Below are 24233 nucleotides of genomic sequence, written 5' to 3'. Positions count from 1 at the left end.
TGTGCTAGCATGAACTGGCTTGGGGCAGGCGCTTTCAGTTTTCCAGCAACTGGCAGTTTTCCTGCCTTCCGCTGGGGCCTATTTGCCAATATCCAGAGGCAATTTTTTGGACAACATAACTTGAAGGAAGATACTACTGGCATCTAATAGGTAAATGCAGGGGTATTGTTGGCAAATACACAAGACAGCCTCCCCCTTCTCCAATCCAATACATTAGTGGTCTTGAAGTGAACCCTGTACCACATCGTTGCTGATTCTCAGTTTGCCTCATTCACTCACTCACTCCAAATGTACTGATGTCTGCAGTTGTAACTGAGCCCCTTTCTCTTAAGGTGTAGAAAGGAGCTTTATTTTCCGGTCATACAGATTTAAGCTTGTTGTGCCTTCTTTATGAGTCACCTGCTCTCTCTTTTGTCATTTTTTTCCCCCAGGGTCAGCTGCGTCTGGCACTAGTGCAGCTACCTCAGGCTTCTGTTGGATCACATATTTGCTCCTTTCCTCATGGGCGCATCTAAAAGGAAGAAGGCTTGACTTTGGTTCATGGGTCTGGAGTTTCAGTCCTTCCGGGCAGGGAGGCCTGTCTGTGGGGTCAGCTGCTGTCACACAATGGACAGCTGTGGGAAGCAGAGAGAGGGGTTGGCCCCCATAGCTGGCTTTCTCTCCCACTTTGACTCATTCTGAGACTCCGGCTTATGGGGACCCCCCACCCTATTTCCAATGAGAGTCTTCAGGCAGTTAGTTCTCTCTGGAGGACCACCCCCCCCATGAACACACCCAGAGGTGTACCCTCACTAATGCTCTGGGGGCTTCCCAGCCCAACCACATTGATGGTAGGGAAGATCTGTCCCACATGGCATCGTCACATTGCATCTGTCTTTTTAAACCCTTTTTCTTTTCTCTTTTCCATTGTTAAATGATCTTTTATTGAACTGTTTCCCTTTGTAGTTTTGTGAGGTTTTTGTTTGTTTGTCTTGTTGTGGTTGTTTTGTTTGGTTTTTGCTTTTGTTGTGATTGTTTTTTGAGACACAGTTTTTCTATGTAGTCTTGGCTGTCCTTGGACTCTATAGACCTAGCTCTGTCCTCTAGAATGCGTAGCAGCTCTGCTCAGCACCACTGCAGGCTGCAGAGGGAATCCCAGTGCAGCTTACAGGCATGCAGAGGGTTCTGCAGCCGAGACCAGCAATGTTCCTCAGGCAACCTCACAGATTATTGCAGCAAGCATGCTGCCACACTCTGCACTTTTTTGTTTGTTTGTTTGTTTCTCTTGTGTCTAGATAGTCCCTTGAAGGCTTTGAGAATCAGGGTCAAGGTGGGAATGTGCTCAGCTCCGAATGGTCGCTGGCGTCCATGGGCCTTCCTAACGAATTGTTTCCTTAGCATTTGGCACAGTCAGTCTCATCCAGTGTTTGTTTTCTTTGGAAACACCCAGGAGGTTGACCTTTGGCATCAGACAGACAGACTTTCCTATCTCATCTTAGGTCCGTAACTGTGATCTTGCTGAGATCACACCCAAATGACCTGGAGGACGTGGCTGGTTCCGGCTAACCCTGTGTGGTACCTCCTGGTTATGTGTCTGTGTTTGGGCTATGGTTTGGGGTTTGTTTGTTTGTTTGTGACAAATAGGATTTAAATTATTTGTTTATTTCTTCACTTTACATCCTGATCGAAGCCCCCCTCCTCTCCTCACAGTCCCCCCCCACACGCACCAATCCCCCAATTCCCCTCTCTCCTCCTCAGAGCAGGGGGAGGTCCCCCATAGGTACCAAGCCACCCAGGCATATTAAGTCATTGCAGAACTAGGTGCATCCTCTCCCACCAAGGACGTTTAAACAAGGCAGCCCAGTTAGAGGAGTGGGATCCAAAGGCAGGCCTCAGAGTCAGAGAGGGCTGGACAATGTTTTTTATTGCTAGGACTTAGTTCATTGATATTTTCCCTCCATTTTTGACAAATCTATGTTTAATTAGTTTATGGCATTTACATTTAAAATGAGTATTGGTGTGTGTAGATATAAGTATACTATTTCATTACTTTACTCTGTCCTCTCGACTTTTTGTTTCTATTTTTCTGACTCTTTTTGTTTATTTGAACTTTGCTTTGTTCTACTTTAATTTTTATTGCGTTTAAAAATTTTATTGATTCTTTTTGAATCTCACATTGTGCACTGCAGTCTCCTCATCTCCCCATCCCTTCATATCTGCCTCCACCCTGCAACCTCCTTCCCAACAGACGACAACAGCAACAACAACAACAACAACAAAACAAAAATCTCATCATGGAGGTTGAGTGTGCCACACAGTACACCCTTTTGTCCACACATCTTTGCTTGCAAATGTTCATTGCAACGAGTCGTCGGTCTGGTATGAAGCCTCTGGCTTCTGCTGCACCATCAGTACTGGACCCTCACTGGGACTCCTCTGGGATGTCCTGCTGTTGTCCTCTGTCATGGAGATCCTGCAGCTTTGGATCTTCAGGACCAGCTCCTTCACATGCTCCAGCAAATCACAGATGGAGTGGATGATGGGGTGGGCCAAATCACAGCCTGCCAGCTCTCCTGCATCCACACCACCAGGGTGAGCTCTCCAGCACTGGACCAGTTAGCTCACTCAGTGCTGCAGCTGTCAAGGGGCAACGCTGGCTATCCTACTCTCATGCCCTTGGGGCCAGCTCACCTACTGACCACAGATGGCAAAGGAAGAGATGGGGGCGGTGCATCTCTTCCTTGCATTTTGATCATCATTATCATTATTGTCTTCTTCTTCTTCTTCTTCTTCTTCTTCTTCTTCTTCTTCTTCTTCTTCTTCTCTGCCCCCCACCCCCTCTCTCTCTTCACACACACACACACACACACACACACACACACACACACACACCACATCTTTGTATTCTTTTGGCTGCCCTAAGATTACAACAGACATACTTAAACTTCCACAAATTACTTGGACACAAAGCTTTTCCACATCAAGTGGTCTATGGAATCACAGACACCATCTTGCTTTCTTTCCTCCACACTCTGGTCTATAGTTGTCTTACATGTCACGTACATTGCGAACCTCACCAAACAATATTTATTTTCAACCCTCAGTTTTTTAAATATCAGAATGACGCTGTTTCATTTGGAACCCTTCCACCTCATTCTCCAACAAAGAAAGGATCCTGCATGCCAGTCTAGGCATGGTGTCCTTGCAGCTTAGCTTTTAACCTCACACACCACCAAGCCTGCATGTCTCCTTGCCTCCAGACAAGCCCTTTTCTGGACCTTACTAAGCTCTAGGGGCCTCTGGCTTGAAAAGTGTGTTGGAATGTTTTTTTCCTTGTCAATCAGTCATGAACTACCAAGGGGCATTCTTTGTCTTGTGGGGCAGCAGCTAAACATATTCATAAACAAACGTGGTTGTTGACTATCTTGTGCTGACCTTGTGCTGTGCTTAAACATGGCAGCCACTTAGGGCTTTGAGAAGGAGGGGAAGGAAGACCAATATTTCTTGGAATACTTTCCTCTCATATATGGGTGACAGCCTTCATAGCCTCAGAAATCTCTTTACACACACACACACATTTCCTTCCTAAGCAGTACAGATGGCACACGTACTCCTCCGTGCCTTTTAATATGCGAACACTAACGAGGGTGACTTTTCACACACAGGACAAGATACTTTTAAAATTCAAAGTGATGAGGGTGGTGCTCAGTACCAGGACAGATGGGTCATGAAACACTCGAAGGGCACAGCAGCTGCCAATGAGCAGTGATTTGAGCCACATCTGGGCAAAGACACTGGCAACGAACTTGAGTCATTCGGCAAAGGCAGGGCAGCAGAGGCTCACAGCGTGGCTGCAAACCGTGCACGATCCACACAGCCAGGTTGGCAGGGCTGACACGGCCTCTTCACTCCTTCTCACTCTGGGCATCTGACTGGGGGGGTCACTTAATGTCTTGTCCCAGATGTGGACTCTGGGGACAGAGAGCTGGGATTCAGATCCCAGTTCTGGTCCTTTCCAGTTCAGTGACCTTAGCTGACCTGGACGGTCCTGGGGCAGTTGGGAGCGAAACAGCTCAAGGCTCCGTGGTGCTTCAGACTCTCTGCTCTTTGTGCGGGCGTGTCCACACTGCATGCCATACCCGTTTCCTAGTCACTGTTAGGAATCTCATTTTATAAAAGAAGGCAATAGCTTGAAAGAGACGGGAAAGGTGTTGCTGCATGGGAAATGGAAAACATCCACCAGTTTGCTTTCTCTTCTAACCCTAGAGCAGGTGTTTTGAGCCATTCTGCTTTATAATGTTGGGGAAGCTTTAGTAAGAGGTTGAGTCCTTTCCCTTAAAAAGAAAACATAGTGCCTGTTTTTCTGGTTTCCCCCAAAGACTCAAGAATTGCATTTTACATAATTGTATAATTTTTAAAAGCCAGTTTATTGGTTTTTGGAATAACCAAAATCCCTTCGACTTTTTTGTCCTATGCAGGGCCTGTGGCCATGCATGAGAAACAGCAGGTGGTGCCAGATGACAGGTGGTGTGGGAGCCGTCCCCGGTGGGAGGCGCGAGCAGGCGAGCAGGCTGGCAGCTGCCGAGATCTTCTCTGCGCGCCGGCGCCTTGCTCTCAGAAGCTCGGCATCCAGGCACTCGAGGGCTGCTTTTTCAGCATCACGCTCTCCCGGCTGAGGAGGGAGGACTCCCGGTCGTCCTCCTCCCCTACATATTGGCTTGACTCTGCTCTGACCCCTGCCAGTGCTGCACAGTAAGTAGGCATTTGTTTTTGTTGTAACCCCTCCCCAGCATGCTCGCTCCCAGCCCTTACCACCCTGTCATCCCCACCACAGCCCGTTCAGTCTAATTATGTCCCACCAGCAGGATTGACAGGAGAAATTCAGTTGTGCTGCGCTTTTGAGGGTGGGGGTGAAAGCAGTCCTTGGTTTCAAAGGGAGCTGGAGAGAAATAAATGTGATTTGTTTATTTAGTTGGCACTCTTGCAATATGGGGGCTGCTAACTTTTCATGGGGGGAAAAAGCCGTTGGCTATTGAGGAAATGGAGGTATTTCATGGCTGAATGACAACATCAGGTTCAAGCCAGCCTCTTTCTGACTTAGAAACCTGGATTGCATGTACAATCTACATATTATGTAAAAAAGGGTACCGTGGGAGATACTGGTGTATTTAATTGTGTTTTAGAGATTGTCAAAGAAAAGGCAAAATAGCAATGTGGGAGGTGAGGTGAAATGCATCCTACTGCAGGGGGCCCAGAATAATGGAGTTTCCTTTTGTGCTAAGAACAAGCTTGCCAGTGGGGCCTGAGGGGTGTATTAGCCGTGCTGTCTTGGTGTTTTTAAAGCATGCATATATATATATTTTTTTTAAATGAAAGTCAGATTTTTTTTAACTGCTCCCTAATTTGTGTGTTGGTGACCTCGGTGGTCAGTTAGTACATTCTGATGATTGATGAAGTTTCTCTGGACAATGGGAAGCCTGTCAGAAAATCTAGTGGGAGATTGATGGCTATCGCCAGATTGAACGCGGCTGGAGTTCCGCTGTGCTGTTGGGGACCCCTGTCAGCTCCTCACATTCCTATTCTAACCAGAATCCTGCTGCTCGTCTTAGGTCTGGAAAAAAAGCCGAAGTATGGTGAAGCCGAACAGCAACCCCGGAGAGAAAGGGGCCAAGCCGCCTTCCGTGGAGGATGGCTTCCAGACCGTCCCTCTCATCACGCCCTTGGAGGTTAACCATTTACAGCTGTCTGCTCCAGAGAAGGTAATAGGTGATCTTCCGTCCCTCATCCCCCAGGTCACCCAAGCCCAGGAACCCAAGCAGCAAAAGATTTCCCCCGTCAAACCCTTCTGTTCACCCAGCCACCAAATGGGCTGTCTTCCTTGGAAAAATATTCTATCCAGAGATGAGACATTTCTTGTGGTAGTGCAGACTTAACACTGTTTGCCCATTTCTACATATACAGGCAAGCAAATTAATGATTTCTTGCTAAGATTTTACCATGGCAGATGAAGACACACAAGCCACTAGGAGGTAATGAAGGAAAAAAAAAAGCCTGCCTTGATTTTTTTTTTTTTTTTTTTGAGGTGTTTAGGAAATTGATTGGTATAGATGCGAAGCAGTTCTCAGTTTACCTGCTGAGGTCTCGCCCCTCTATTAGCACATGGTTACAAAAGCTGTCTTCAGAGGAACCAGCGCATCCTGGTAAATGCTGGATGCATCACAAAAGATGGGGAGGGACCCGGAATAGGAGTGTGTTGGGGTGGGGGGAGCAGGATAGACCAGCTGCTGAGGAGAGTATCCAAATTGTAGTTTTGAAGGTGAGTAAAAAGCTTTGCAGGTTTGAGAAGGGAAAAGGGGTGCTTAAGCCAGTGGTTGAAAGCGGTGAGGCAGAGTGTGGGGTGCTTCTGGGGATGTGGTGGCTGCAGGAGAGTGTCTGGAGAGATGAAGTTGGGGAGCGGCCTCTGGTTGACGGCATCTCTGGACGGAAGAATGGAAGTGGCAGAGGGGCTGGTCCCACAGAAGCTGATAGGAGAGAGTAAGGTCTGCCCGGGAGGGCGGCGGCTTTAGGAAGTCTGCAGGTAAAGGGTCGGGTCCCCAAGGCTGGAGGCCGAACAATGGATCATTCCATCTGTTCGATTTTTCCCATTGGCATCTCCAGGAGGGCATTGTGTGTCTTAACCACTTGGCTCCATCCAATCAACGAAGAGGGACTAAATCGAGATAAGGTGCTGTCTGATTGGCTGGGGCTGAGTCATTTGTTTTGAAAGCGCAGAGGCTTTTGATAGAAGAATGTGTCAAGGTGGGCGGTAGAAATAGAGTTGCTGAGTTGTCCCAAGAAACTAATAAAGCCTTGAAAATGAGCTTTGAGCACGCCATGGCAGCTAGGGAAGGGTGAAGGAGTGCTATCGAGAACTCTCCCAGGCACGTCAGACACACTCAGTTGCTTTTCTTTTCTTTTCTTTCTTTTTACTTCATATGAGAAAACACCAAGAGATTTAGAAACCCCTGTTATTGAGGTCACCCAAGCCCACACAGAGCAATGCTATCAGAATCTCTGGCATGAGATCCAGCCATCAACATAAATGCAGTCTCCCCAAATGACCCCCCCATGTGTGGGCAAGGTTGAGCAACTCTGCTTCAGACCTGTAGCCCACCTGGGAGCCTGTGATTACAAACTCACATTGTAAGCCAAATTTTGGGGTGGTCCAAATGCAGAGGAAGACTCAGAGGAAATGTCCGGACCTGAATCTGGGCCGTGAAGGAGAAGACACCTTGTCACGTGGTCCATCTGAGAGGTGTGTGATGGGAAGGGACAGTGGGGAGGCCACCTCCCTGCCTCTTTCCACGTCCTTAGAGGCTATCTAGAGAGTAGCACGCCCTCTCTCCCTTTGCTTTCCTAACTCCCTCTGAGAGTCTGCTTCTCTGGCTGAGCAGCCAGCCCAGATGGACCAGGAAGTCATCCCAAAGCCAGAATTATCAGCTCTCCCATAGCAAATGCCCCAAAGCTGCAGTGAGTCCCTGCAGACTCTCGCAGCACACTCCCTGTGGTGCTCCTACAGACTTTGTCCTCGGTGGGTGTTGATTTTCCCACCTGTGCATCAAAGAAGCTCGTAGTCAGGTTGTCAGAACAAAATCAGATGTGGCTTCAGAGTAATTAACACATCCAAGAGCTTTTTAAAATGCCAAGCACATGCAGGGTCATGCTTGTGCATGGGCATACTTGCGCGAGCACACACACACACACAATTCTATTTCAGTCTCTCACTAGTAAACACAACCTGATAAGGAAGTAGCTATTTTGATTGAGGGTTTAAAGAAACTCAGACATAGACTGGTAACATAACTCCTCAAGCAAAGTTGGTAAAGCACCCTGGATATAGAACCTGGGCCGTGTTGTTCCAGAACCTTCCACTTCAGGAACAAGGTGTGAACCCAAGTCTCAGACCAGTTCACAGATTTGATCTCTGTTTCTAACTCAGTCAGTAACCCACAATATGGATCAATTCTCTCTTAGCCCTGCATCTTGTCTGAGTAGTTTTTTATGCTACTAAGATTTTATTATTATTTGTTTAAACTTTTCAGGGCAGGAGGTTAGACCTAGTGTATCATGCATGCTTGGCAAGTGCTCTACCACTGAGCTATCTCTCCAGTACAGACTTCATGGTCTCTATAAGAGCAAACACAATTTTCCCCTGACAGCAGAACACGTGTGTTAAAGGTGAATTCTAATCCAGAGACCAGTTTCCCTAATAATAGCCACCAGGACACCTGGAAAGAAACTTTCTTAGCTGGTTCAAATCCTTGTTTCTGATTTTATTAGAGTCCCCTTAGCTAAGTACTCTGACATATTCCTTTCTTTTTTTCTTTTTGTTTTTGTTTTGCTTTGCTTATGAGACGTAGTCTCTCCACATAACCCTGGCTGTCCTGGACTCACTCTGTAGACCAGACTGGCCTTGAACTCAGAGATCAACCTGCCCCTGCTTCCCAAGTACTAGGATTAAAGGTGTGCGCCATCACGCTCGGCTCTCTGACAAGTTCTTTAAACTACCTCAGACTTGGCCTCCGAAATGTATAAGTGGGAACGGCACGGGGGTTTACAAGGGGCTAGGAAAGAGGCGGTGACATGCCTTTCACTGAGCTCTTTAGCGTCATGACAGAGAAGTGTTGGGGGCTAGGAAGGTGCCCAGTGCTTAAGAGTGGTCTCTGCTCTGGCAGACGACTCAAGTTCTGGTCCCCGCATCCACACCAGGAAGCTCACAAACACCTGTAACTCCAGCCTCAGAGAGTTCTCACACCCTCTGCTGGCCTTTGTGAGCACGTGCGCGTGCACGCGCGCGTGTGCACACACACACACACACACACACACACACACACACACACACACACACACACCCAAAAAAAAGAATGAAAGAAAACACTTTGATGGCCTAACGAGAAGGACGAACATCATAGTTTATTTTCTTTCTTTTTTCTAAATATTTTAAATTATCCCTTGAGAATTTCATGGATTATGAAATGTATTTTGGTCATATACACCCCCTTCTAACTCCCACTAGGCCAAACTTCAGTCCTCTTTCTTTTTTAAAATAGCCCACAGAGTCCAAACGCATATAGGTGTAAAATCATCCACCTCAGACACAGGGAATATCCTAGCGGCCATGTCCACAAAGAAAAAATTACTCCCTTGCCTAGCAGCTGTCCACTGCCAATACTGCTCAGCTGTGGGTGGGGCTTTGTGAGCCCCTCCTTCATCCATGCCAGATTCTTGCTTAGCGTGTTTCCTGCTGTTAAATAGAAACCTGGGGCTGGACGCTTTGTAATGAGAAGAGCTGAGACTGGAGGCCCAGAATGCACAGTGCCAGCCACAGCTGGGTCAAGAACCTGGCAGGGACATCATGCTGGGAGCACGTGGAAGAGGGAGAGCTCAATCATATGGTGAGACAGAAAGCAAGAGACTTACTTGGCTTTCTGAGGAATTAGCTGGACGCCCAGCAGAACCACATTCATTCCTTCTGAGAGCACTGCACCCCCCGCCTCCCCATGGCCTCACTATCTTTCATTAGACCCTGCCTCTTAAGAGTTCCATATCTCTCAGCACATCCTGAAGACCCAGTTCCAACGCATGGTCCTTTGGGAGACACTCAGACTCTATCCAAGCCATTGCAGTGGGCCTTCCACTCCATTCTAGATGGGGCCCTGGGGTGGTTCCCAAAGATAACATCACGGCCGTTGGTGTTCTGTCCCTGACCAGTGCTGCAGAGGTTGGTGGCTGCCTCAGGAAACAGTGGCCTGGCCTCATGGTTTGTCATCTGTAGCTCTTGCATTCTGCCCAAGGCTCTACACTGCTCCTAAGACATTTTCTCAGAGTGAGTAACCTGTTTCTTCCCCATGTGACACCACCCTCAATCTCTTACCTTCGCATTCCAGGACTCTTGTTATATAATTTTCCTTTCTTGTATTCCTACTTTGTTCCCCGGAAACCACCCCTCCATGAACAGCAACTCCTTATAGAAGTTACTCTGCCTCCTATGCAGACATTTGGCAGTGTCTGAAGACATCTTTGTCAGCTATAACTGGAAGGGTGACTCTACTGGTGTCTAGTGACAGAGGCCAGGAATGCTGCCCTATGCACTGTAGTGCCCCTGATTCATCCCAGCTGCCCTCCAAACGAACTATTTCACCCCAAATGCCGACTGAGCACACACAGAAATCAAGGCTCGGGTTCACGGAGGGACATATCTAGACATCGCAGACAGGGAACAGAACCCCAGGCTTGGAAGCCTAGTATACCTGGCACCCCAACATTCCCCTACGGTGTCCATGCTCTCCAAGGAACTGGCTCTACTCGTCCCTCAGCATGTCCTTGTTAGCTGTGCTGGTTTGATGGGACAGTATTCATCTTCCAAGTTCCAACAAGAGGTCCATCAGACACCTTCCCTGACCACCATCAAGTATAGCTATGGTTATAACAATCCTACTAGAAGGTTCCCATTCACCCATCCACCTACCCAGAAAACCCTGTGCTCAGTTAAGTATACACAGCTTTGAAAGGACAGGGCAGGTTGGTGGAGATGCTAGGAGATGGGGAGGAGAGCGGTGGAAAGGCTAGGAGATGGGGAAACTTAGGAGGAGAGGATGAGGAGGCGAGCATCAAGTGGACCTGTTTAAGAAGGAGGGGATTCAGTTCAGGAAGATTCTGGAATATAAAGCCCCATTCTATGAAGTTGATACTGGAGGCTGTGGGCCACTCCCTCGTGATGGCTCCTAAGACATCTCCTCTTCACTTCCATTCCTTCTTCTAGGGAACACTGGAACAGTTATCGCCAGTAGAGGTGGCCAGGTTCCATACAGGTACAGGGAGAAGAGAGAGAAAGAGCAGAGGAGGAGCCTGACTAGAAGTCACGGCTGTGGTACGAAGCAACGGTGCTGTTGGGATCGGCACCATGAGAATAGTAGCTAGGTGGACTCTTGCCAAGACCTGGTGCCAAGGTGGCTTCAGGAGGATTTATTCTGTCTTGTTTCCATTTGTCCACTTGGCCTGAGGTCACTGGCTCTGTGTGAACAGCCTTAGTCCTGCCACACAGCAGGAAGAAAAATGTTTTTAATAAGATGCCCTCTACTGTGCTTTAAAAAAATGGATTTCATTTCTTCACCAGATGTGTGGGGAAATAGACTCAAAACCAAGCAAGCAAGTGTCTTCCAGGTTGTGGGAGGGGTCTCCTGAAAAGGTGGCGTGGTGTTTGAATAAGAATGGCCCCAATAGGCTCATATATTTGAATAGTTGGCCCCCAGTTGGTGGAACTGTTAGGGAAGGATTAGGAGGTGTGGCCTTCTTGGAGGCGGAGTGTCATGGGGGCGGGGGCTTTGAGGCTTCAAAAGCCTAAGCCATTCCCTGTTAGCTCACTCTGCTTCCCACTTATGGATGAATATTAAGCTCTTAACTACTGTTCCAGCACCATGCCTGCCTACCTACTGACACACTCCCTAACATAAAAATCATGGACTCACCCTCTGAAATTGTAAACCCCAATAAATTCTCTCTTCTATAAGTTGCCTTGGTCATGGTGTCTCTTCACAGTGATAGAAAAGTAACTAAGACAGTTGGGACATCCAATTCTACTTCTGAGGCCTTCTCACTACAAAGAAACAGGTGCTCTGGATACCTCTGTGGGGTTTCTACCCGTGACTCCCACTTTGCAAATGCAGAAGTGGGTTAAGGGAATAGCCCTACTGTCTCAGTACTCACCCAAAGAAAACTGCAGCTGAACTCTGCACGTAGGTATCCTGGAGAGGCCAGCAGGTGCATGGCAGGGCTGCAGAAAGCAGGCCACACACAGACACGCCCACCTCAGCAAAGCCCCTGGCCAATCACCTGCTGGCTGAGCCCTTTAACAGTCTCCTAATTGTTCCGTCTTCATGAAGCTTGGGGATGGACATCTCACCTACGTTTAGGAGAAGTGGAATGGAGAGATTCTGAGATCAATTATTGATGTCTGAGGTGCCTCAAAGTCATGAAAGTATGAAACTCACGGCAGGGTACATGTGCTTTATAATCCTAGGGGGCTGGGGTCAGACCTTTGCCAAGCTACTTATCTGCTGAGAGGCTTCAGGCAGGTTGTTCTGCCTCTCCAGGCTTTGTGTTGTTTGAGTCGGAAGGTGGGCTTAGTAGCCACCTAACAGGAAATGTGGAAAATATCTAATGGGCCTCGGGCATGACACAGAGAGAGTTCATTGAGCCAGTCCCTTCCTTTCCCTGACACTCAGAATGTGTCACCCAACATGGTGTGTTGTGGAAGAAAAATGTAAAAGAGGAACGCGTGAGAGTGACAAACTTCTAGAGTGAGGGCCAGGCGCACACAGGGCAGACCTGGAAGGCCCCTGCGCAGCAGGCAGATCACCTGTCGTGAGGCTGTGTGCCTTGGCCCCCTACCTTCCTACCTTCCTTTCCTCCTTGAGCCATGGGCTTTGAGAAATGTCAGTCTCTCTCCAGGGAGCAGCTCCACCCACCCTCATAGGACAGCCTACCAGCCCTGCTCTACAGAGAGGCTCCCCAGATACAGCTGAGCTTCCCCACAAAAAAATATTGATAATGCCAATGTTGGTAGTTTTGGGGAAAACATAATTTCAATGCGTGATTTTTTGAATGTTAAATTGAGTGTTTTTGTTTTGTCTTTTCATTCTTCTTGAGTTAGCAGATAGCGGGAAGGGTCTCACCATGACACCTTCATTTGTACGTGCCACTCATCATATCCGGCCATTCCCTTACCGTGCTCCCCCTACAGGCTCCCTCCTGTGCTAACTCCCTGCCTCCCTCTATAGCCCCGTCTCTTCTGCTTTTTTATGTTTTAATCTTATGTGTGTGCTTCCTTTGCCTGCATGTATTTCTGTGCACCATGGTGTGCCTGGTGCCCATGGAGACCAGAGAAGGGGGCTGAAGACAGTTGTGAGGTGGCACCATGCCGGGGCTGGGAACCAAACCCATGTCCACCTGAAGCGCGGCCAGTGCTTCTAAACACGGAACCGCCTCTCCGGCTCCCCTCCCTTCTGCCTCTAGGTCATATATAATTCTCTAGCTTCCCCACCCCGTTCCTGTCAGAGTTCTTCCTCCGGCTCCTCACGCATCCTTGTTGGCTGCATAACTTAATGCAGCCCTCCAGCAGTCGTCTGACATTGTTATAAAAGTAAACTGGATGTGTCACCTGACTTTTTGTGCTTCTCAGTAGGAATGTATCCTACAGGCATTTTTTTTTCCAGCTATACAAAATGCCCTATAGATACTACCAAAAAGTGGTACGGATTTAGACTACTGAGGAGAAAGGGCTTTTTAAGTGGACACTGCTGTAAAATGGGAAACTGAGCAGCTATTGTGAGGATGAGGCAGAGATGTTCAAGGGGAAAGACGGGATGGCCTGTGGTCTCACATATAGAAACAATGTAAGTTTTACGTTTCTCTTTTTTGTGTTTTATTGGTACTCGAAAAGCTAATGTATTTCTGGGGCAAAAGAAAAATGTGATTTTTAAAACATGAGCGCCATGTTTTCCAAGGCCGGAACAAGACATTGGATCCCCTGGAGCTGGAGTTACAACATCATGAGCCACCTAGTGTGGGTGCTGGGGACTAAACACTGGTCCTCTAAGAGCAGTCGGTGCTCTTAAGGCCCCGAAGTGTGATGTTTTGATACGCTTATACATCATACGATAAGATACACTCGATGAAATATTACTTAGCCATAAGAGATGAAAACCTTCCCCCTGGATGATCTTGGAGGACAGACAGCATGTGTGCGCTTTGATTGCTAAATGCCTGAGATCTGAGAGTGGGGTTGTTGGGGGTCACTTGAAGACTTAAGTCTGTAATCTTTAGTTTTGTTACCATATAAACACATACCAAAACTTTTGTTTTAAAAAGTCACTTCCGTTTCACCAAAGGTGAAGGCGCGTGGGTGAGCCGATACGACTTGCTCTCCCACTCGGGTGAGTCCCTCTGGCGGGTTGTTGAGCTGAGCGCTAAGGTACTGTATGGAGCGGCGCTGGCCACACTTGATGTATATGTTGTCTCTAAGAAAGCAAAGGCCTGGCAAAGAAAAGAGCCCTGGAAAGCGCCCAGAGCTGCGTGGCAGCTTCATATTAGCATTCTGGTTTTGACTCATCTTTCTGTGTGCTGTGAGCCAAAAGCCTCCCTTCTCTGGACGCCGATATTCCAGTGTGAAATTGATGGCACTGAGTAGTAGACTGCCACTAGATCTCTGGGCACAGGCAACTGGTCCAACTTTCAGGATCTCTGGGGAAGATGTAATCTAGCGGGAAAGTGTGAGATGAGTAGCCCAGAAAGCAAACGGGGAGAACTCCACTCCCATCAGGACCGGCGGCCCCTTCCTTTGTCCTCGACTCTGCCAGTTTGTGGGGCCCTGCAGCATCCACTGTCCTCAGGACCAGAAGGCGTGAGGTGGCACGTGACTGGATTCAGCACCGCTTCCTGGCGACTAGTGAGGGTTGTGGTCTCAGTCTTCTCTGGGCCTCAACGTATTCCATCAAGTACAGATGCTCACCTACACCAGAGTTCATGGGAAAGCCGAGGCTCAGGACCTGAGGCGTTAGTGAACCGCCCAGCGCCTAGTGTAGTACCGCCCCAACAAGGTGGTGATTGACAGGAAAGAGCTCGATGGCGCTGTTTGCTCATTGGCTCAGCCAGGTCATGGATTTGCATGAAAATTCCTAAACTGGACCTTAGGAAGACTAGCAGTGACTTTAATGGGGAACCTCAAGGAGCCTAAAGAAAGATGAAAATTAAAACAGCCGCAGAGCAGTGGTGGCGCGCACCTTGACTCAGCACTTGGGAGGCAGAAGCAAGTGGGTCTCAGAGGTCGAGGCTAGCCTGCTCTGCACAGAGAACCCTGTATTGAAAAACACACAAGCAAGTAAACAAGCTAATGATCACAAAAAGAGAGAAAAGAAGGAAGGGAGGGAGGAAAAACAAAAGCAGCCCTCCTTGGTGGTGTCACTACCTGATGTGCCCGCATCCCCTCACCCTGTTGCAGGGATGAACCGTGTCTACAGCGAAGGTCTATTTTTGGCTTATGCGAGCCGGACTCATAAAAACACAATCCCACTCCTTGTCAGCACTTCTGCACTTTCGTTTATTGTTCCTGCCAATTCTGGGGCTCGCCATGTGGGAACCTCTTCATTATTGATAATCCAGGGGAGTAGTGTTTTTAAATTTTTATGATCTGCACTTTGAGCCATCTGAACCGCCATACAGGGTCTGGCCTTGCTGGTGACGTGGTGGAGCGGAGAGATAGAAGGGGGGGGGGGGGACAGGACATCATCCTTTGAGAATGAATAATTTACTCCACTTTCTCAATGTCAATTATATTAAATTGTATTCCTCACATTAGCAACGTGAAAGGACAGTGGGGGACCAGTGTGTAAATAGGGGTAAAAAGTGACTTTACTCACACCCACAATATTTGAAAACCTGGGGCCTCAATTTTCAAATGTCTAGAAATCCTACTTTTAATAATTAAAAAACTAGAAAGGATTTTTATTTTCATTCCTCTCCACCACCCCCTTTCACCCCATTTCTTTCACAAATCAAGTCAAGGCTTTCAGGGCTCTGTCTTGCTCTGTTTTTTTAAAAAGGGGGGAAGGCATAATCCACAATAGCGCCTTTCTCTGCAAAACCTCTCTCTCTCTCTCTCTCTCTCTCTCTCTCCCTCTCCCTCTCCCTCTCCCTCTCCCTCCCTGTCTCTCTCTCTCTCTCTCTCTCTCAGCCCCCTGTCTTCTCTCTCCTCTCTTCCCCCCTCTCTCTCCCCTTCCCCTTTCCTTCCCTCCCTCTCACTTCTCTCCCTCAATCTCCCTCTCTCTCTCCCCTCTCCCTCCCTCCCCCCTCTGTCTCCTTTCCCCCTCCCCCTGCCCCCACCACCCACAGGGGACTGTTTCTGCACAGCACAGTGCTCCTCCTGGTAGCAGCCTGAGTCCAGTAACCTCATAGGCAGGGCTGTCCTGCCCTGCCCCCACCGCAGCTTCCCTGTAGTGGCTCAGCTCCTTGTCCACGTCTCTCTAGGATGCTTACAGTGGCCTTTTCAGCCTCTGCCTGTCCCTCCAGCTTCCTCTCCATCACTCCCCTTGTGACCCTGTTCTCTGGCCACTCAGAGAAGCCTATCTCTGTCCTTCCAGGTGTCAGTCTCCTGGATGTCTCCCCAGTGTTTGCTGGTACATGCTCCTCCCTCCATCTAGAAAGATCTTTTCTTTAGGTCTATGGAGGCAGGAACGGAAGCAAAAAACATGTCTAGAGCCAAATTAAAGGAGAGGTAAAGGAGGTGCCAGGAAGTGTGGCTAGATGAATGGGTTAATTTGAGGATGTTTTGGACAGATAGCTGCTAGAACGGGTGGACTGCTGGGATGGATTTGGACATGGAAGGGAGGAAATGGGTCCTGAGAGAGCCCTTCACTTTATTTGAAACAAGCAACGGTATTGTCTTGGTTAGACTTCCCATTGCTGAGATGAAGCACTGTGCCGCAAAGCAGCTCAGGCAGGAGAAGGCTTATAGCACATTATCCAGGGACGTCACGCAGGGACCCAAGGCAGGAGCTGATGCAGAGGCCATGGAGGACAGCTCCCCAAGGCTTGCGCGTCCTCTTACACCACTAGGACCACATGCTCCGGGGTGGCACCATGCAGGGTGAGCCTCTTCTCGCCCACCTAAGTTCCCTCTTCCCAAATGACTCTAGCTTGTGTGGAACTGACATAAAATCTAGCCGACACAGTATGAATAATGTGATTTTTTTTCCAAGCATGAAGTGCAGCATAGCTGGGAAAGCTATAGACTCACACTCACGCATACAAGTGCAGGATAGTTGGAAAAGGTTGAGTCAGAACCCTTCAGCTTGAGCGTTGCCATGGTAAATGTGGGCGTGCCCCACCCCACCCCCCACAGGGAAGGTATCCAGTCGGCTGAGTGAGTCTTGGTGAAGTGGGAAGAATGAAAGATGCCCTAGGCATGGTGATGTGAGTGAGCATGCGCAGACTGAATGGGTCCGAGCATATGCCAGGACTGAGAGTGGCCAAGAACTTGCTTTGTAAAATCTCAGAGTCATCCTAGCGCGAACAGGCCAGAGGCTGAGGCTAAGGAGGGCTGACCAAATGCAGGGGAAGAGAAGCAGGAGCCCAGCCTCCAGGCAGGGAGAAGGGGGACAGCAGGCCTGTGCACTTAATAGGATTGCTTCCAAAATAGGCCGTCAGGTAGGGTGACATCCGAAGTCAGAAATGCGTACAGCCAGTGTAGCTTCCTGCAAGGCCTGGCTTAGCAACAGGGCACTCTGCTGCATGGCTTCTCCATGCTCCAGACACTGGCTGCAGTTCCAACCCAGCCGAGAAATCTAGGCTGGAAAAGAGGAAAACGCAAAGGTCCAAGCTCAGTTTCCATGCCCCGGGGATGCTAGTGGGTCCTGAGAGGAAGCATGGTAAACTGAAGAGCACCCAGGATGAAGGCAGCACACTTGTCACTTCCTCCCGGCAGAAGGGCCGAGCTGTCAGAAATGGACTCGGGCTCTAAGGCAATCCCTCCCTTGAGGTCATTTTGAAATACTTTGCAGCAGCCTTGGAGAACACGTGCCTTAAAAATAAAAGAAGAAGAATATGAGGGGTGCTCACATGCCAGGCAGAGGCACCTGGCTGTCCCTTGGCTTGTGCCTGAAGCTAAAAAAAAAAAATTTTTTTTTTTCTTTAGAAAAATTACCCAGGACACCTGGAGGAGCATCTCATCAGCATTCAAGATGCTGATGACAGGGCTCTGGCCCCCGTCGCTGCTCCAGCCCAGCTCCTCCAAGTGAAAAATATGCATATTTAAAATAAATATCTTCTACAGTGTTGAGTTAATTACATGTTAGGTCTACACTTATTTGAAGACATTAGTGGAGTCCCACCGTGTCTAAAGAGCCTACTGGGGTCTGATTTCTTGTATTTAACATGATATCTGCGGGGCTCACCACGGACTATGATGGCGCCCTGCAGCGCTCCCATTTTAACACGCGGCAGGGCACTTATCCGCCCGTTGGCAGATGTTTGGCTTGCCCCTAGTTTGGAGCCACAGTGAAGAGTCTCCTCTGGGCTGTCTTGGTTGCCTCTTCCAGTGGGTCTGTTACGTTTTTTCAGATGACTTGATGCTGATACAGAAAACCTTGGTTCAGGTATCCTGCCTCAGCATTTGCTCAACTCGGGGAAGTCTAAGAAGCCTTATTTCATTTTTTGTGGGTTTTCTTGGAATGCATTTGTATCAGACGCAAAACTTTTAGCCTCAAAGAGCAGGAAACCCACACCAAATTGGATTAGAGCTTAAAGAGGACTTTGCCTCCCGTATAACTGCCGAGTTCAACTCGGACAAGGTGTGGTCCAGGGGATGGGATGATCTCAGGCCTGTCTCCACTCTCTGGGTGTCTCTTGGCTGCATACTTCTTCATGCAATGCTTTTGTTCTCATCCTGGATGTTTTTGGAGTAGTGACAATTGCTACCTCAGTGCTAGAACTTACATCCTTGCCTCACCATGCAAGGGAAGATGCCACCTCAGGAGACCAAAGGGCTTCATCCCACAGACACAGTGCTGCCTCACATCTAACTTATCCAAACCAAGTGACATCTGACATCAAGATAGTGTTCCCTGGTTGGCTGGATCAAACTAGAGACCGCCATGGTCATTAATAGAGGGGAAGATCCCACCAGATCGTAAGTGGGGCCAGGGTAAGCTCTTGACAGGAACCCGAGGGGCCTTTGGACTCAGGGAGTATTCAGTTAGGGTTCCTATTGCAGTGATAAAACACCATGACCAAAAAGCAAGTTGAGGAGGAAAGGGTTTATTCGACTTACACTTCCACATTGCTGTTCATCGCCAAAGGAAGTCAGGACAGGAACTCATGCTGTCTGCGGGGCTCACCTATAGGGCAGGAACCTACAGGTGGGAGCTGACGCAGAGGCTATGAAGGGGTGTTGCTTACTGCCTTGTGTCACATGGCTTGCTCAGCCTCTCTCTTATAGAACCCAGGACCATCAGCCCAGGGATGGCACCATCTACAATGGTCTGGGCCTTCCCCCACTGATAACTAATTAAGAAAATGCCTTACTGCTGGATCTCATGGACGCACTTCCTCAACTGAGACTCCTTCCTCTCTGATGACTCGAGCTTGTGTCAGGCTGACACACAAAACCAGCCAGTACAGGAAGAAAAGAGATACTGGAGAAGCAATGTCAAATATGTCAGTCCTTTCTAATGTACACCAAATGATGAGGAGGACTTTAAGCTTTGTCAGGAGTTCCGGGAAGGGTGTTTCTAAAGTAGATGGGTAGCAAGAAGGACTCAGAAGCAAATGTTCCTTCTCCTGGTGGGTGAGGAAGAAGACCTAGAATCCAGGTTGATAGCCATGGTGTAGATGGGATAAGACTATGCCAAGAGGCGAGGAGCGGGTCCAGGCATGTGATGAAGAGAACTGGGTTCCCGCTGCTGCCTTGAGCCAATGCAAGTGTATTACCTCAGAGTTTGTGTGAGCCAGTCTTAGCATAGTTAGTTGAGTCTTGTGTTGAGGGTCCGAGTCCGGTGGTGGCTGGCCTGCGTTCCCTTCTATCGCTGGATCCTCGTCCAAACTCGTTTGAGTTGTTGGATGACTTCTGTTCCTTGGGCTCGCAGGACTGGCATGCTCGTTTTCTTGTTGGCTGTCAGTCTTGCCTTGCCTTCCTGTCCTAGACACATGGCCATATCACAGCATGTCAGGGTCGCTTGTCAAGGCCAGTAGATGGTCTTTTCCATTTTTTCTAGAGTTTTATGACATTATTTAGTCATGGGAGGGCCTCTGTGGGGCAGTCTGTAAAAAGAACACAAAAAGAGAACCCTTACTACACACCCCAGGCAGAACAGGACAGCTCACATATGAAGTTACCGGACACAGGCTGGTATCAGGAAAAGCATGAAACGCAGCGCTTTGAGCCTATGGGGCGGCACCGGAAACAGTCCCCTGTGAGGGTAACAGGGAAACAGTCCCCTGTGAGGGTAACAGGTACTCTGTTTAGTATGAGATAGGGAAAGCATGTGGATGGCCAGGGTCTCTATCCTCCTGTGAGACCTTGCAGCTCAGTTGAGTTTCCATGTTGTTTCTCAGTCCCATAACACTTGGCAATAATTACAATTTATTCTTCAGGTTGCTTCTCCCCCTCCTACTCAGCCCATGAAGTGGGGTGGAGGTCCGTGAATGCCTTGTGAGGCGAGCCGCACAACTTGGTAAAAATATGCTGCTAAAATAATCTGACTTTGGTGAAATGAGATGATGCAGTAGCCTGAACAAGGCCTCCATTTTTCCTTGTGCAAATCCCCAAATCCTATTACAGTTAAGAGTATATGCAAAGGATTAAGCAGTTGGTTATTAATCATAACTATAAAAATGGCCTAAATGTTTAGCAGCTAACTCCAGAGCCAGCTGAACCTTGGGGAAAATGCCAACATCAATAGAGGGCAGTATCTTTGTAGGCTAAGGCAAGTCGGTAACCTTCTACCTACAGTTTGCACATTTATAAAACAAAGCAGTTCCTATCTTGTATCATTAGAAGGCTACGATATAGTGAGTGTAGTGTCTCTGGGTACAATTCAAAAAATAATAACTTTATGAAAAAATTAACTATAGAGTGGGTGAGATGGCTCAGCAGGTAATGGCATCTGCTGACAAAACCAGGATGCGTCCACAGAACTTACATGGTAGAAGGAGAGCACTGACTGGCGCTAGTTGTCCTCAGACAACCACACAAATATCACTGCAGGTACATGCTTTTCCCAAATAAACATAATTTTTAAAAAATTTTAAAGATGAGTTGCAGTGTACATAGACATTGAAGCACACTACAGCAAAGGAAGAATGTTGCATTCAGGGCCTGGCAAAGCCTTTCCAAACCCGAGTCCACAGCAGCTGCGGCCACCTGCCCTGGGCCTGTCAACAGCCAATCACAGATGGAGGGTCTCACGGTGGGCCTTACCCCTCTCTGCTGAACTGTTGGTTACTGATGGATTCTAGGGACTGGACGGTCAACATCTTCAGCTGTGGATCAGACGCTGAATCCAATCCTGGATCCTGAATCCAACGGCCACACAAAAGGCCCTGGTTAAAATAAGTGGCTGACAAAACAAAAAGACATGACCGTGAGTCGTGGCAGGAGTGAGAGGAAGATTCATGCGGGAGGGAGGAGGTGCTAATAAACAGAATATGCTACATACATTTGTGAGATTGTCAAAGAACACGGTTAGTCAGGACGAAGAAAAAAATGAAAGGATGAGACTGTTACTCGGCGGTAGAGTGCTTGTTGGGCAGACATTTGGTTCTGATTTCACACACACACACACACACTTGTTTACATTGTAAAGTGGAAAATCAGAAAAGAACACAGCATTGCCCGGCAAAGGTAGTCTATACACCCGGTGATGTACGACTCCCCATTTAGCAAAGCAGGACATACATTACAGGCAGCAATACCCATAACACCTGCAAACATCTGGAGAGAGACGCCTGCTGGGGTGGGGGAGTACTGTGGGTCATTTGAATGTTCTCCTGTGTGTTGGAGAACTCACAGACTCATCCATCTGTGAGATGGAGAGCAAGTCCTAGTGGCCACAGCAAAGGGAAGAGCGCTGGTCTCTGCTAACACTTGTCAACTTTGCAGGTCATCGTGAAGACAAGAACAGAGTACCAGCCGGAACAGAGGAACAAAGGGAAATTCCGGGTGCCGAAGATCGCCGAATTTACGGTCAGTTCCTTGGCAGGGTGACAAGAGTGGGGAAAAGGTGGCACTTACTGGTGGCCCAGGGACACTGTGGAGTAGGAAAATGGTATAGCCTATTTCAGGAGTGATTCTGGGGGTCACATCGGCTTCACCGCTAAGATTCATCACAGAACAAGCGTGATACCCAGGCTCTCAGGTTCCGACAGATTTGATAATTGATGAAGAGAGGCCACAGCTTCTCATTCCTTCCCTGGCCCTTTCTTCCTGCATTTTCACCACACTCTTCAGGAGATGTGACAGGAACATACGAAGAAACACAAATTTTAGTCAGCAGCTTTGGCTATAAACACACAGAAAGCAGAGAGCAAGAGAAGATGACAGGGACAAGCCATTGCTCTTTTGGGTTTTGAGGGGGCAGTTTAGGTCACTTTAGAGCAATAAAGCGAGCCGTGTAAGGAGGAAAGGAGGAACTGAGGATAGTGTCTGGGGAGTCACTTAGGAACTGAAAGGAGGAGGCCAGCATTCAGCAGGCACAAGGGTACTGGGGACTGAGAGAGCAGAGCTTGCTCAAAGGCCCTGAGGTTGTAGGAATGCTGGCACCAATAGGAGCAAAGGCCCTGGGGCTATAGGAATGCTGGCACTGAAAGACCCCTGAAGGGAGACCCTCACTCAAGCCTTGGAATGGCACACACCCAAAGACACACAAACGACCCTCTTGCTGTAAATGCACGACGTAGTTTATTGGCGGAGCTCCAGGTCGACGGTATCTCATGCAGGAGACAGAGGGGTCGACCCAGAAGCCCAGGGGTTTGGGGTTTATATGTACAAAGGTTGGGGGGAGCGGGAAGTTTTGGCGCGGCCACACACGATTGGTTGTTTCAAACATTTGAACATCAGCAAATTACGTAGGCAGATCTGGGGTAAGGTCAGACTTAGTCACACGGGAGCAGTCCTCAGTTCCTGTTTTCCTTGGAACCCGAGGGTAGATGTTTATCTGAGCTAACAACACATCTGGTTTAAACTCAAACGTGGAACATTGTGTGCGGGCCTCAAAGGGGATTAAGCAAACACCATAAGATTGGATGAGGGGTCTTGGCTTATTACTCACTCGATCATGTCCGGTACCTGTTTCTCTCAGGAATTTGTCCTTGTGTACCCTCCCTATCTTTTATGGCCAGCAGGTCCCTGGAACACTCAATAGGTCTTTGTTTCCTAGCTTTGTGGCTTATCATCTGGGGCCTTGGGCTAGCAAACCTGCTGACCTGCATCCCAACTGTTTGGGCTTATGAGTTAGAAAGCTCTGCTATTCTGGTTGTTTTAATGTTAATTAAAAATTCTCTCTCTCAGCACCAATAGAAACAAAGGCCCTGGGGCTGTAGGAATGCTGGCACCAATAGGAAAAAAGGCCCTGGGGCTGTAGGAATGCTGGCACCAATAGGAACAGGAGCTGTGAGGCTGTGCTCCAGGGAAGGGTCCTGGAGAAAACAGCTAAGTCAGGACAAGTGGGCAGTTTGCAGACAGGATCACATCTTGTGGGTTTTGTGGTTGAATCTCAGGCTGTAAGTTGAAAGCTATAGGAAGCCTCTGAAGACTTCAAGGAGAGTCTGACTGAATTCGGGCTTCAGAAAAATTGCATCATCTTGTACATAATGATGTGTGGCAGGCAAGAGGTTAAGTGGGAGGCCGTTGGGCTCCTGTAATTGTCCAAATAAAAATCAACAGTGGTCCAGACAAGGCTAGTGAGTAGACAGCGAGAAAACCAGACCCAACAGGCTTAAAGTAAGCACTGCCCTTGGTTATCTGGGGACTGAAGTAGTTGTCTTTCTGCCCTTGCTAGTCTTTGTCTCGCTGTGTGTGAGCTCGGACGCTGGCTCTCTTGCGAAGGCTGGGGCTGGTCATTATTGCCATCCGACCACGTCTTCCATTGTGCTATGTGGGCCTAGTGAGCCCGGGACTGGCTCCTGTTGTGTGCAGCCACCTTCAGGAATGAGCACAGAGGTCTGAGGGGGAAAGCAAGGCATCATGGGAATGAGGTGGGCATATCAGGCCCTGGGGTAAGGTTGACTTGTCTCAGCAGTGGAGTTCACAGCAAAACGCCAAGGGTCACATGTAAGAACACCAACAGTAGTGCTATATAGAAAATCAAAGTATTAGACAAGGGTAGACTTCCAACCTTTCTCTTGGTTACATAAATAAAACTGTCTCTCTATAATAGACTATTTTACAAATTCTTAAGGTTTGCTTTTTCAGGCTGGCAAGGTGGCTCAGCAGATGACCTAAGTATGGAGACCTAAGTTTGACTCTTAGAACCCACATAGAGGAGAGTCACCTCCATAGAGTTGTCCCCTGACATCCACATGCTGGCCTTGGCATGCACATGCACATGCATGCAGACAGACACACACACACACACACACACACACACACACACCAACATACACACAATCTCTGTGTCTCCTTCACACACACACATACACATCAACATTCTCTCTCTCTCTCTGTC

General features: G+C 48.4%; 1 protein-coding gene across 1 annotated transcript in view; it reads left to right on the top strand.

The window, feature by feature from the left end:
- The first annotated feature begins 4551 nt into the window (after positions 1–4551).
- Positions 4552–24233, top strand: part of Nsg2 (neuronal vesicle trafficking associated 2) — a 58023-nt gene continuing 38341 nt past the window's right edge. The window contains exons 1-3 of the mRNA XM_051167392.1: positions 4552–4731; positions 5589–5738; positions 21671–21754. Of these exons, the coding sequence (XP_051023349.1) occupies positions 5610–5738; positions 21671–21754 (213 nt within the window). The 5' untranslated portion in view covers positions 4552–4731; positions 5589–5609. The remainder of the gene's footprint in view (positions 4732–5588; positions 5739–21670; positions 21755–24233) is intronic.

The sequence above is a fragment of the Acomys russatus genome, chromosome 25 (assembly GCF_903995435.1).
Source record: "Acomys russatus chromosome 25, mAcoRus1.1, whole genome shotgun sequence".
Classification (NCBI taxonomy): domain Eukaryota; kingdom Metazoa; phylum Chordata; class Mammalia; order Rodentia; family Muridae; genus Acomys; species Acomys russatus.
Note: the sequence above shows the minus strand (reverse complement) of the source record. Positions and strands in the feature narration are given on the sequence as shown.